The following is a 15,136-nucleotide window of genomic DNA, read 5'->3' as shown; positions in this document are numbered from 1 at the left end:
GTCCAGGAGTTACAATTTTTTGAATCTACATTATTTAAGGATGTACATGTATGCATAGTAATATCCCAAACAGCTGCACTATAGTTCTTGAGAAGAAGATTTTAAAACTTTTCCTATATATGTTAAAATCTAAACCCCTACTGGGGCCCCACTTTTTGTTCAGGGGTCACGATTTTTACAATCTTCACTATATATACAACCGTTTGTGTATGTATTGGCATTTTTGGTGAAGTGGTTTTTGAGAAGAAAATTTTTAAACATTTTTCATATGTAGTTCTATGTTAAACTTTGAACCCCGCCTGGGGCCCCAGTTTTGATTTGAGGGTCACGATTTCTACAATTTAGAATCTTCATTAAACATACAAGCTTTTGTGTAAATATTGGCATTTCTGGTGCAGTGGTTCTTGAGAAGAAGATTTTTTAAACATTTTCCTAAGGTATATCTATGTTAAACTTTGAACCCCGCCTGGGGCCCCAGTTTTGGTCCGAGGGTCACGATTGTTACAATTTAGAATCTTCACTATATATACAAGCTTTTGTGTAAATATTGGCATTTCTGGTGCAGTGGTTCTTGAGAAGAAGATCTTTTAAACATTTTCCTAAGGTATATCTATGTTAAATTTGAACCCCGCCTGGGGCCCCAGTTTTGGTCCGAGGGTCACGATTTTTACAATTTAGAATCTTCACTATATATACAAGTTTTTGTGTAAATATTGGCATTTCTGGTGCAGTGGTTCTTGAGAAGAAGATTTTTAAAACATTTTCCTATGTATTTCTATGTTAAACTTTGAACCCCGCCTGGGGCCCCAGTTTTGGTCCGAGGGTCACGATTTTTACAATTTAGAATCTTCACTATATATACAAGCTTTTGTGTAAATATTGGCATTTCTGGTGCAGTGGTTCTTGAGAAGAAGATTTTTAAAGACATGCACCCTATACTTACTGTTTCGCAATTATCTCCCTTTTGAAAAGGGCTGTGCCCTTTATTTTTACAATTTATAACCCCCTTTCCATAAGGATGCTTTGTACCAAATTTGGTTAAATTTGGCCCAGTGGTTTTTGAGAAGAAGTTGAATATGTGAAAAGTTTACAGACGGACGGACAGACAGACAGACGGACGGACGGACGGACGGACGGACGGACGACGGACAACGGGTGATCAGAAAAGCTCACTTGAACCTTCGGTTCAGGTGAGCTAAAAATATCAAGTTGTTGATTTGAACTGCTTACTTTCACTTTGGTTTCAAAAAAGTGAAGCGGAAGATTGATAACTCTTACTCAGAAATTTCGATTTATAACTCATATACAAAATTTATTATGACATTGATTTTATGAAATAATAATTTGTAATAGTATTAATGGTTTGGAAGGCACATGCATTTTTTATTTGTTATTTTACAGAAGTGTGCAATCTATGATAAATATTTTTTAGTTTTGAACGAATTTTGTCATAATGTATGCCCCCCCCCCTTTACAATGGTGCAATTTTATCTAAGTTTTTGCATAAAAATTTGACCAATTAATATGACCTTGCATTTGTTTTAATCTTTTACAATGACGCATATTTGTGCAAAGGTTGAGGAAATTCTATTGGAAGGTTTTTTATCAATTTACTAGAAAATTGAAATGGAGTGCACACACACACATACACACATACATACACACATACGAACACAAACACGCACGGTAGCGATGCTATATCCCCTTCGCAACAAGTTGCGCGAGGGGATAATAACTTTCAAAATTATCAATGTAGATAATTACAGGTTTTTACTGTAAGTATTTTTACATCGTCTTCTCTGAAACCAATAAAAATACTAATGTAAGAAGAAACAACAAATCACGCCAAATACTGAAAAACCGATTTCACTTTGTAATCATACGGATTTTATTTTTGGTATTGGTTATTGAGTTACGGTAATTTTTTTCTGGAACAACTATCAATGTCAGTAACTTTCATCTTACAAAGAAGGGAGCCACTTGTGTGCATCTAAGTGTAACTAATTTCTTATACAGAGTTACTGTGTACACAAAAGGGTTGTCAACCAATTAAATATACAGGTGTAAATTAAAAATAAGACAATGGCATCTACCTGTGAATTAAAGCATATACAGGTAAAGTCTACCTGTGAACCAAAGCATATACAGGTAAAGTCTACCTGTGTCCCAAAGTATATACAGGTAAAGTCTACCTGTGTCCCCTTAGAGGGCCCCATAATTGCCTTGACCAATTATTATTTTTAATTGAGGAGTAGGCGTTCGGAGAACACACCCATGGGCAATTATTATTACACGGTCATAATCCTATCAGATTAACTGAAAATGACATTTTTTTCCAATCAGATTATACGGAAACAAGTGAAAAGCTTTCAATGTGACAGCAAACTGGGTTTTCTTTAATGTGAACTATATCCATGTCAACCCTGAATTGATTAACATTAACTACAGTATCCAGTGAAATGGAGTACTCTATATGCAATAATTGCCAAAAAATGACTAAGTTCAAAAGCTGGTATTTTTTCATGAATTATCAGAAATCAAAATCCTAGCAATATGCACACCTCTGATATATGTACAATTGATCTGCAAAAGAAAAACTTCTTATCTAGAAAACTGTGGGAGAATTTATCCATACAATAAGGGTACCCTTTTAGCAGCCGCCCGCTCGCAAGCCCGTCATTTTCACCAATTCAATAACAGAATTTTTCCGTTGGAAAACCCGGTTAAAAATATAAAGGATTATCTAAGAAATGGTTTGGTGTTTCATTGTTACATCAGAATAATCTAATTATATGAGTTTAAACACTATCAGATTAAGTGGAACCCTCTGTATGAATATTCTATCTTTAGTTGAACTTATTAGTACCTGCTGATATCTTGCTCCTCCCTTGATAATTGTCCAGCTAAAATTCCCTGTGTTTCTTGTAAGCTTGCAGCTATGGCTTTCTGAATATCATCCTGGTCACTATTATCACTAGTCAAATCAATAACACCTGATATGAAATAAAAAAAAAAAGATTAAGTAAATACTGGTAGGATGCCTTTTATCTAAAAAAACATCCTAAAGGAACAAAAACTTTTGATCAACTTACATTATAGTTCTTAACAAATATCCATAGCTTTGTGAAAATGCTACTGTACAGTTTAGACTGCCATAGCCACTCTCTGTATTGAAAGTAGAACACAAGTGAAAAGCTGCCAATATGACAGCAGACCATGTTTTTTTTCTTTCTGTAAACTGTATCCATAATCCATGTCAACCTTAAATTGATTAACACTACCTACCGTATCCAGTGAAATGAAGAACCCTATATGCAATATTTTGCCAAAAAATAACTAAGTTCAAAAGCTGGTTTTTTTTTTCATAAATTCTCAGAAATCAAAATTCTAGCAATATGCACACCTCTTATATATGTACAATTGATCTGCAAAAGAACAACTTTCTTGATTGAAAACTGTAGGAGGAGTTATGCGTACACCGAGGGTACCCTATATGCAATATTTTGCCAAAAATGACTAAGTTCACAAGCTGGAATTTTTTTCATAAATTATCAGAAATCAAAATTCTAGCAATATGCACAGCTCTGATATATGTACAATTGATCTGTAAAACAACATCTTCCTATCTTGAAAACTGTCAGAGGAGTTATCCGTACAATGAGGGTACCCTATATGCAATATTTTGCCAAAAAATGAATAAGTTCAAAAGCTGGTATTTTTTTCATGAATTATCAGAAATCAAAATTCTAGCAATATGCACCTCTGATATACCGTATTTTTCGGAAATTAGGTCGATACTTTTTTTTCCTGACACGTGGACCTCGCCCTATTCATCGCCTCGCCCTATTTATGTTGTTTTTTTGGGGGGGTTGGAAAATTTGATATGAAATTTTGCAAAAATTAATACAAACCTCCAATAAAATCATGAGTGTTTACTATAATACTGCTTTAATTTCTGTGTAAAAATCGTATGGATTTTAATCAATATACTGTAATTTATTATTTAAACAAATTAAATCTGAATAAACTTATTTTTTCTTACACTTCTTACTTAGATTGTTGACTGAATCATCTTTCAATCATTATTACATGCTGTCATGCATTTTGATCGTGTGCTTATGATAAACAGGAAATCGATTTCGCATGGTAAAAGTAAAATGAGAACCGTACAAAGGGTAATTAATTACGGGGGGAAGTATCGCCGGGTATAGAAATAAAAAAAAATGATTTCTTTTTATAATAGAATACATGTTCAAGTTTTTTTCTGTATATTCAAAATAAAACTCTTGATGAAATCTTAGCCAGGTGTCTCTGAAATCAGTCTGGGTAGCGCCTACTTTGTTTATACACAGTTGAACTCTCGACACGTGCTTCTCATGCCCGCAGGCTTCGATAAGATTAGAGGTTGACTCGTGTGTATACAGTAAAAGTCACACAGAGACACAGGGTGGCATGTGCTACCATAGTCATGCCTCCAGGCAAGGTTACTATCCACCAGTTAACACCAGTTTGTACAGATGGCAGGGAAGTAATAAAAAACGATCTTAAATTAACTCGGCCGTACTGAATTAATTGGTTTGAAAATTTTGATGCAATTTCAGAAGTTTTCTTACGATGTTTTTAAGAATTGCATTTTATTTCTATTTTGTTTAAAACTGTGAAATAAGATTAAAGGCTACTATATGATAACGTTATTGGTTTAAACCATTTATTCATTCAAACTGCAGCGGTAATTTTTCGACCAATTCTTCGAAGTCGACCCATTTTTATACTTTTTTTTATTTTTTTGCTAAAAACGGCCTCCTTCGCCCAATAAGCCGTATCGACCTAATTTTTGAAAAATACGGTATGTACAATTGATCTGCAAAAGAACAACTTCCAATCTTGAAAACTGTAGGAGGAGTTATGCGTAACCTATATGCAATATTTTGCCAAAATTGGACCAGCAGGTACTTAGATATTGCTATCAAAGGGCACCTGCAGCAAAAACTTAAACCTGCTCCAAAAACCTTAACCTCCTCCAGCATCTGAAATTTAGGACCAAGATTCAGCATCCAAGTCTTTCAAGTCAATAAGTAGGTCCACATCATCCATGCAAGTTTGGTGAAGATAGACAAGTAATACCTTTGATACAGGACCTACAACAAAAACTTTAACCAGGTCCAGACGCCGACACTGACACAGATGCCGACGGTGTAGCATAAGCTCCCCTTGACTTTGTCTCGGTGAGCTAAAAAGTTTAAAGATGGACAGACAGACGGACGGACGAACTGAATAGCTCACTTGAGCTTTCAGCTCAGGTGAACTTAAAACTTTCACCAGGTCCAGAGGCCGACGATGACACCAATGCCCGAGGTAAGCATAAGCTACCCCTGACTTCATCTCAATAAGCTAAAAATTACTTGATCATACCCAAAAATCAAACTTGACTTTGATATTATTTAGATTAACCTGTATACCAAATTCCATCTCAATAAGTTCATCCTCTGCGAAGAAAATGAGCGGAGACTGCAAATAACTGGAATTTTTCTACGTCCAAGGACCATAACTCTGTCGAAAATTGCTCGATTGTACCCAATATCGAAAATGACCTAGATATCATCATGATTAACCTGTATACCAAATTTCATTTAAATATGTTCATCCTCTGCGAAGAAAATAAACGGAAACTGTTGGTGGACCAAACAACCGACAGTCAGCAGCAAAGCAACATGCTCTCCCTTCCAATTCCAATAAAATTATTATATTAACCGAACTATATTAAGCGGGCCCTCTGTAAAAACTTAGATACAGGACCTGCAACAAAAACTTTAACCAGGTCAGGATGCTGACACTGTAGCCGACGCCTGGGGTATAACATAAGCTCCCTCCGACTTCGTCTCGGTGAGCTAAAAATGGTCAAATGCATACCTTATTTGTCTCCCTGGAATGTACAGTCAATATTCTTCATGCTGATATTTGATTTTAAACTTAAAATGCTATATATTCAGCAAACAGTTAACAAAACTGTAATACATTTCACTTAGCAACTATTCATTACCTTGGTTCTTGTTCAAAGGACCGTATGGTACATCCTGTTTAACAGAAACACTCTCGTTTGGTTTCCCATTATCGTTCATTGTTGACTGTCGAGGTTGTGATTCAGAGCATTTAGTAATTTCATTTTTCGGAGAAAATGCAACCATCTTAGACTGTAGAAAAAAAGGAAGAGAATGAATTTGTTTGTAGTACATGAGAAACAAGAGGCCCCACAGGCCTTGACAGTCACCTGAGTACCATATTAGCTCTTAGATGGACCAGTCAGGGAGTCCAATGTTAGCATTTTAAGCTTCATTTTTAAATCTTAACCTTAAAAAGAGACTGCTCTAATTGCTATCCCCCTTTTATTACTTGATGTTTGCAAACATCAACTAGAGGTACTGTGAGCAAGCTCACAATTGATCCCCCCCGCTAAGAAAAAATTATGACGCGTGTATTTTTGCTATCATAAAAAATATTGGATGAATTTATTTCACTGTCCATTTTCTATAAATAACAACTGCTCTATTTTTTAAAACTGTTAATGCTAATAGGAGTAAACAAAACAATTTTTATCCTTTAATTCAATTTTATTTTAAGTTAACTGTTAATGCATGAGGACATTTGCATCCTTCCGTTAACAACCATGACTCGAATCAAACGAAATCCACGTCAAGCAGCCATTTAATATTTAAACATTTTGAAATATTGGTATACTGAGCCCGATTTTTTCTGAAATTTTTTTTCCACACATTTTTTTTTACCAAAAGAAAAATTTCATCGGGGCAGGCCATTTTCAGAGAGACGGGGATGAGAATCTAAAAATAATTTTATGTGGCCTGAGACAAGCAAGCTTTCTGTCAAATTTTAGCTTCTAATATTTCCATTAACAGAAGACATGACACAGACAGAATTTAGCATTTTTGAAATAATGACCTTGAACTTCTTCAATTGACCTTGGGTCAAGATCATGATACACCCTTTGGTCATAAGCAATATTTGTGTGAAGTAAGAACATTTAATGCTTCTCAATAAGGAAGATATGGACCGGACAAGAATTTTGCATTTTTTCTGCCAGTGACCTTGACCTTGCCCCAATGACCTTGGGTCAAGATCATGACACACCCTTAGGTCATAAGCAATCTTTGTGTGAAGTAATAACTTCCAATCTTTCTCCATTAGAAAGATATGGACACGATTGCACAGACAGACGGACGGACGGATGGACAAGGTGATTCCTATATACCCCCCCAAACTTTGTTTGCGGGGGGGGGGGTATAATTAATAAAAGTTGGGGGGGGGGGGGGGGGGGGGGGGGTCTTCAAGGGGCCAAAAGTGGGAGGCATTATCTAAACCCTAGCCCCAGCGGCCAAAAATTGTACTTTTGGTAAAAATAGACCTTCAGACTGTTGATGGTTAATCTTTTATAATATTTACAGTTTCATTATTAATGAACAAAACATAATTAAATTCAGTGAAAATTAATTATCAAATTTTACACACTTTTTTTCAAGACAAGAGAATACTAACATCAAATAAACAGGTCAATGCTATAATTTAAAAACAAAATATGCACAAAATCTAGTGGGTATTGGGTTTTTTTACCAAACAAAAACACAGGTCTCCCCTTCTCCCCAAAGATCGTAATATGGGGCAAATTTAATAAGTGAAAAAGAAAGGTCAAAAAGTTGGGTTTGGTTCACTTTTTCGATAGATGATCAAACTACGTTTCAAGTTTAAAGTCTCTCTGTCAAAGAATTTTGAAGTTATGGTCTGGGAAAAAAAAAATGAATTTTTTTCTTAATTTGACCTTGAGTTAGGAAAAGGGTCAAGATAAAAAAAAATAACAACAGTATGTCTCATGGTATTTTAGTTCTTTGTTTACAGTTTGAAGTCCTTCTGTCCAAGTATATCTTCAATAAAGACGAGAATGTTTTTTTCTAATTTGACCTTGAAAAAAATGCAAAATAATAAAGATATCTGGGAAATCCTTTCACAAAATGAATATATTTTGTATTTCATTGATTGTTGTTTTCTTTATTCTTTACTACAAACATTTTACTACAATGTGTAGTTCATGCATCTAGAAGTCTGTGCAACCTGAATGCCTTGATCGGAAAGCAACCGACCGTAACTTTCTCAACCGGTATACAGTAAAACACGCTTATAACGAAGTGCCAGGGACGGGCAATTTAACTTCGTTATAAGCGTAATTCGTTATATCCGTCAAGTTTACAACATAAATAGAGTCTTGGGGAATGAAAATCACGTCGCTGTAAGCGTCAAGTCATTATAAGCGTGTTCGCTATAACCGTGTTTTACTGTATATACCCAGTAGAGGAGCGATCGAAACTAATATGGCGACCAAATGCTTTTATGAATTCATGTCAGCTTTAAGTTAGGGCCTGGACAAATTTGGATGAAGAAGAATAAGAAGAAGAAAGTCGACAAAAACAATATGTCTCCCCTTTGGAAGGGGAGACATAAGAAATAAATGTATAAAATGCAAAGACCATGAAAGGAATACTGCACATTAGTCACAGGTTTCAGTTGTGCAATCTGGTGTAACAAAATTGGAGGGTTTGTGACTATGCCTATTTACAAGCAGTGTTCAGCTTTGATGACAGCATTTCCCGATTATGTTGCCTGTAAGGCAATGTAAATAGGAAGTGCTCCAAGTAATTGATTCCAGAGTGTCTAATTGATGCTATAACCACTGTGACATCATTATTGAATTGATAAATCTTTTAGAATAGTTTAAACAAGAGCTTGGACTTTCTGTGGGATGTTACTATCTAGTTTGCTCATCAAAACAAGCTGTCAGTTATCCACCTCCTTTCTCCTAATTCAGAGATGCTCATTAATATTCATATATGTCAAAACCGCAAAGTTGTTTGCTAAGATCTGCTTTGTTGTGTGAAACTGACACTGTTTAAGTGAAATATACATCTCTGTGTTGGCTAGTTTCGTTGCGTTCAATATATTCATTTCCATTAGCCATGCAATGACTGGGCAGTTAACCATGAGTATACCCCCGCCTTCATCAAATCGGAGTTTTTCACGTACTGCCTAAATTCCAAGCTCTTGTTAAGACTGATCTACAGTCCCTGAAAATTCTACTTTTCCATTTTTTCGTGCATTTACCATGAACTGACAGTGTGCTCAGTGCTCTGTGTGAAGTTGGCTAGTTTCGTTGCGTTCAATATATTCATTTCCATTAGCCATGCAATGACTGGGCAGTTAACCATGAGTATACCCCCGCCTTCATCAAATCGGAGTTTTTCACGTACTTCCTAAATTCCAAGCTCTTGTTAAAACTGATCTACAGTCCCTGAAAATTCTACTTTTCCATTTTTTCATGCATTTACCAGGAACTGACAGTGTGCTCAGTGCGTTCACTTGCGCTCCATTCGCACTCACAGTTCACCAAGCGCTCACCTTGCGCTCACAAAGCATTCACAAAACGTTCACCGTTCATTTTTTTCCCCAAAATTTTTTTTCAAAATAAAATAAAATGCATCTGGGCAGCCCGTTTTCAGAGGGATGAGAATCTAAAAATTAATTTTATGGGGCCTTAGGCTTGTCCTTTTAAAAATATCTTTAACTGAATTTTCTTCACAATCACCTATTTAGCAGGTAAACCGACATTGTTTCAAAATTGGGGTTGCTGTTAGGAGACATGTATTGTTCATGCAATACTCTCAGAATACTTGTTGTACATGGAAACTTCATTCACCTCTCAATTGGAAAATGACGAGATTGAAATTAATGCTAGCCTTTTCACTTGTTTCTCAAACTTTTGATGTTTTGTTTCTAAAATTTACATGAATGATATTGATTACTGAATAAATATTGTTTAAACCAAGAGACTCCATTAGTAGGGTAAATGGGAGAAACTCATAATCAACATAAAGAAACATACAGTATTACCTTTGTTTTTGTGTGAACTGAGTCATCATTCAATAAGACTGTAACCACATCTTCCACTTTTACTTTTCCATTACTATCTTGGCAGGCTTCACATGCTCTCCTTATCACCATGTCATCATTAACCCCAGTAACTTCTTTGACTTTTGCAAACAACAGACTCTCTGCATCTCTAGGTCTCTGTTTATAATTCAAAATTTACAAAATTATAAATGATAATCATCCTTCAAATGAACTCAAAATCTTTATCCTGTAAAACATTTGGAAATGTATACCAGGAATGCACAGTTGAGCTTTCCTCTCAGGTGAGCTAAAAAATAAATATCAGAATTTCACACTTATTTTTGCATACACTTAGTTAATCCTTGACATATGTATTAAGTCATGGCATAAAAATGAATTCTTTGTTCGAAAATATAAGGTTTTCATTTGAATACCTTTTTGTGTCACATGGTACGGCCCAAGCCTGAAGGGCTGATACCAGGGACCTGATCAAAACAACAGTGTGATATTCTAATCTATATATATGGATCCTCGCTCAACATTATTTTCTGTGTTAATGAATTGTGAACATGAATAATGAAAAAGGTTATACACGTAGTATAGAATCATTTGAAAAATATGTTTCAGTAATTCTATATTACAATATGTGAACTGTTAAATATCACCCAGTGCATGCAAATTTTGAACTCTTTAAATGTGCTCATCAGTTTGTGCTCGATCTTCATCAATTTGCTACTTGACTTTCATGTTAAAAGTTTATCAAATTGTTATGTACTTTAACATATCTTGTAAATGATAAATACCATTATTTGAAATAAACCAATTTTAGTCTTTTTATCGGTGCTTTCTCACAATTTTTTCGCAGAACTACTCCTTGTTTATTTAAAAGAATAAACAATTTAAGATTAATGAAAATACCTGTATTGCAAAACAAACAATGTAATATGCTTTATGGTGCGACCGTTGGGGCGAGCACATACTATCATTAAATATGTATGTATAAATGTATGATTTTAAAAATGAATGCAAAAAAAGGAAATGAATTCAAAAATTCAATATATCTTCTTTTTACTATCCATAATTTTTACGCTGCAGTACTTTTTGTTTTAATTGATTTATGATTCTATGGGTACTGTAGAACTAGTTTAATCTTGGATAAAATTGCGTTGAATAATAAAGATTTTAACAAAATGTTTAATTCAGAATTGTTTTTCCTTTTTAAAAGTGATTGTAACGTCGGTTCACCTTGGCATATCAATAGATTTTATAGTGTTTTACAGTAATTTCAGCTAGAGATATTTCCCTTTATTTTATAATTGTGACATCAGAGTTCACGTTGGTTTTGTGTCTTCTTACTCTTTAAAAACTCCCCTATTATTAAAACTATGCATAGAATATTGTTTTATTTACCAAAAAAGCATGTCGTTTTTGCTAATTACACATTTTATCTGGTTCTAAAAAGTTTTTCTTTGGTTCTCGTGAGAACACCATTTGCAATGCTTGGAATTGCATTGTGGGTTGAAATTCACTGACGCCGAAAAAATTTGACTGATCAATGTGCAGTGTGATGTTACACGATTGTATTTGAGGTTAAAGGGCAATAACGCATATGTATATATCCGTCTACGTACGTTGTGTCAGCAGTTTATTTACAATGCATGTATATAATCTTTAATTATTTTTATCTTGCTTACATGTTCTCGTGAAAGCATGAAATGGGAAACCATATTTACAGGGAGCTGCTGGTCTGATAAAAACATTGCATTACTGGTCCGTGTAAAATCAATATAAAATCAAAGACCACAAAAATGCTAAAAATTGGTTAATCTAATAATCTTTTATTCTGATAATTTTTCTTTGACAAATTGACTATTAGTTTAAGCAGAACCCTCTGTAATAAAATACAATACTATATCATATTAGGGTATATGATACAAAACCATATAATAATATAAAATATTAATCATATAACTCAATATCATAGAAGTGGGAATCATGATATATTACTTATCAACAATCACATCTATCAAGCAAGTTTGAGTGAGGTAGAGGACAAGGTTTTCTAAGCATCCTTGATAATGGAGATCAGGCTCTGTATCTGAAACAAGCTAAAATTATGTTTCAAATCTAAATTCAAGTTACATGAACCATGAAGATTGGTCAGGACAGCTTTTTTTTTTCGACATTCAGACCTGCATTTAACTACTCAAAAAACTTACACTTGCTCCACCATCAAGATAATCAAGATCAAGTTCTATATCTGAAACTATACCTCTCTCTACATATTAATAGTTATTTACACATCCATTAAGTTAAACTGTTTAAGTCTGAGTAGGTATAAACAGAATTTAAAAGAATTTGAATTGTTTTAAAATTTCAAACCTGCCTAAACATCTAGATAATCAAGTTCACTCTCCATATCTGTAGCTACCTCTGCGATTCACTTACATAGTTAATCAACTGTTCAAGTTTGAATAAGCATGTACTATTAGAACCGTTTTAACAAGAGCTTTGACTTTCTGTGGGATGTTGCTATCTAGTTTCCTCATCAAAACAAGTTGTCAAATATTGACCTGCTTTCTTTTAATTCGCTAAGAGAAGCTAATTAATATTCATTAACTGTCAATGCCGGAAAGTTGTTTGCTGTATGAAATTGACGTTGTTTCTGTGAAATATACATCTTTGGGTGAAGTCAGGCGAGTGTCATTGCGTTCAATATATTCATATCTATTAGTCAATGACTGGACAGTTAACCATGAGTAGACCCCGCCTTCGTCAAATCAGAGTTTGTCATGTACCCGGTACTGCACAAAGTCCAAGCTCTTGTTAAAACGGTTCTATTTACATAAACATGAGACCTGCTCCAGAAACCTCAACCTTCCCCAGCATCCGAAACCTATTGCTAAGATTATAAGCATCCAAGTCTGTTGAGTGCATCAGTATCACAAGATGCATCATATCTCCAAATATATGGTAAAGACTAAACCAATAATTAAGACTTGTTTATCAAAGGACACCTGCTCCAAAACTTTAACCTGCTCCAAAATCCTTAACCTCCTCCAGCATCCGAAACCTATGGCTAAGATTCAGCATTCTAGCCTGTCAGGTATCATAAGACGCACCATCTATGCAAGTTTAATGAAATAAGGACCATGCAGTCATAACTAAAATAAGGCACCTGCTCCAAAACCTTTAACCTGCTTCAAAAACTTCAAACTCCTAGCTCCAGCATCATATGGGCCAGACTTAAGTCTGTTAAGTCCCTTAATATGCTTAGATGCACCATCCATGCAAGTTTGATGTAGATATATAAGGACAAGTAATAACTTAAGATATAGGACCTGCTGCGAAAAATTCAACCATGCAGGTCCGGATGTGACGCGGAAGTCGAGGGAAAAGAGTAAGCTCCTGCCGGCTTTGTCTCAGTGAGCTAAAAATATTATGTCTAAGGGTATTTTGAAACAGACATTGAAAGAACCCAGATAGATGATAACATTGAAATTCCGAGTGACTTATTAAAAGAGAAAAGGTGTCAACATTTTCCATTCTAAATCTGCAAAAGAAATATGTTTTCAATCCTGTAAACTTTTCTGACTGAAAAATGATAATTTGACAATGAAAGTACTGTGGAATCATTAATTTTCGTGGGGGCGAATTTTCGTTGATTGCTTAAATTTTACAGCTTCGTGGGGATGTAATTTCGTGTATTCTCTTAAACCTATAAAAGAAACATTACTTTATTACCCTAATTTATTAATTCGTGGAGGATGTTAATTCGTGGACGAGAGGTACCCACAAATTCCACGAAAATTGAGCCACCACGAAATCTAATGATTCCACAGTATCTTGGATACTTTCCCTTTCATCAATTTTAATTGTACTTCATTTACATGTATGTGTATTTTTATAGTCTGTCCCAAGATATTTTAGCCACACATTTTCTTGAATTATTCTATATTTATAAATACCTCTGGGTTTAAATGATGTTCATTCAATAATAGTATGAAAAAATCCCAAGATTTCCCCTATGAAACGTCCCCTCTAGCTTGTCATGTTTCAATACACTGCTAAAAATAAAAAGTCTACAGGGATTTTGCATAGCAAATGGTATGAAAGTACCCTGATGATAACTTTGAAAAATTGTGCCAGGTATTCCGAGTTCCAAGTGACTCCCAAATGGAGAAAAGATGTAAACATTTTCCGTTATAAATCTCCATAAGATATCTGTTCTCGTTCGAGTGAAAAACAATAGTGTGTCATTGAAAATATTTGGATATTTTCCCTTTCATCTATTTCAATTGCACTTCTTTCACAGGTATGTGTATTTCTCATACAAAATCGTCCAAATGTGCTGCATAAATCTATATCTTGGGACAGACTATAATGAAAACTGTCCACATGTGACAGTACAATAACTTGGGACCACAGGCCTCTGAATTTCAATCTATAAGCCCTTAAATGGATGGGAAGAGAGATACATAGGCCTATATCCTATCTCTATATTTAGGATATATATATATCTCTTCCCATACACTTAATGGCTATATACCATCTACATATAAATAGGGTATATATAGAGACTAATCGTCACACTGTTTACAAATCGTACTTGAATATCGCTTCATACTATAAATACATACAAGTATATATGAACAAGACTTAAATATAAGCATGAAAATACTATTTGCTTCACTCTCCGTAAAGCTTGCAACTGTACTACAAGGTTTCCAACCTGTGCATGAATTTTGTGTTGTGGTAAAGTCGGCTGTTCAACAGTCATATTTTCAGACTTCTCACTAGGAAGACCTTATTGGCGCATATAAATGGCGTTTGGCGTAATAAAAGTATTATATGGTAGGTTCGATGACTTCATGACTTAAGAGCAATTAATATTCTGAATATTGTTTACTGTAGGCCTATCTTCTCCGCGATTCAATGGCTGACTTATTTTCATCATTTGGATACGAGTGTTTCGGCACTACGGCGTTTCGGCACCTCATTTGACTTCAAAGGTGATTCAAGAATCCGGGTGGTTTCGCTCCGATCGCTTGTTCGCGCTGAGTGGTTTCGCTCCGAATACATGTTCGCCCCGAGTGGATTCGCCTGGATTGTATTAATAAACACTACAATACACATCGCTTGTTGCTTTTGTTTTTTAATACGTAATTTAAATTATTTCTATCTACAC

At 34.8% G+C, this 15,136-nt stretch overlaps 1 protein-coding gene across 3 annotated transcripts in view; it reads right to left on the bottom strand.

Moving 5' to 3' along the window:
• Positions 1-14,929, bottom strand: part of LOC105319293 (ubiquitin carboxyl-terminal hydrolase 25) — a 196,348-nt gene extending 181,419 nt beyond the window's left edge. The window contains exons 1-5 of one of the 3 annotated variants that reach the window (XM_034446363.2): positions 14,681-14,928; positions 10,221-10,255; positions 9,949-10,125; positions 6,041-6,191; positions 2,867-2,993 (exon numbers count right to left, since the gene is read on the bottom strand). In XM_034446363.2, coding sequence (XP_034302254.2) covers positions 2,867-2,993; positions 6,041-6,191; positions 9,949-10,059 — 389 coding nt within the window. In that variant the 5' untranslated portion in view covers positions 10,060-10,125; positions 10,221-10,255; positions 14,681-14,928. Of the gene's footprint in view, positions 1-2,866; positions 2,994-6,040; positions 6,192-9,948; positions 10,126-10,220; positions 10,256-14,680 lie in introns of all 3 variants that reach the window. The other 2 variants (XM_066076350.1, XM_034446362.2) reach the window with 2 other exon arrangements.
• Between the last annotated feature and the right edge of the window lie 207 nt (positions 14,930-15,136).

The sequence above is a fragment of the Magallana gigas genome, chromosome 2 (assembly GCF_963853765.1).
Source record: "Magallana gigas chromosome 2, xbMagGiga1.1, whole genome shotgun sequence".
Classification (NCBI taxonomy): domain Eukaryota; kingdom Metazoa; phylum Mollusca; class Bivalvia; order Ostreida; family Ostreidae; genus Magallana; species Magallana gigas.
The sequence above is the reverse complement of the archived record's forward strand: the minus strand, read 5'-3'. Positions and strand labels throughout refer to the sequence as shown.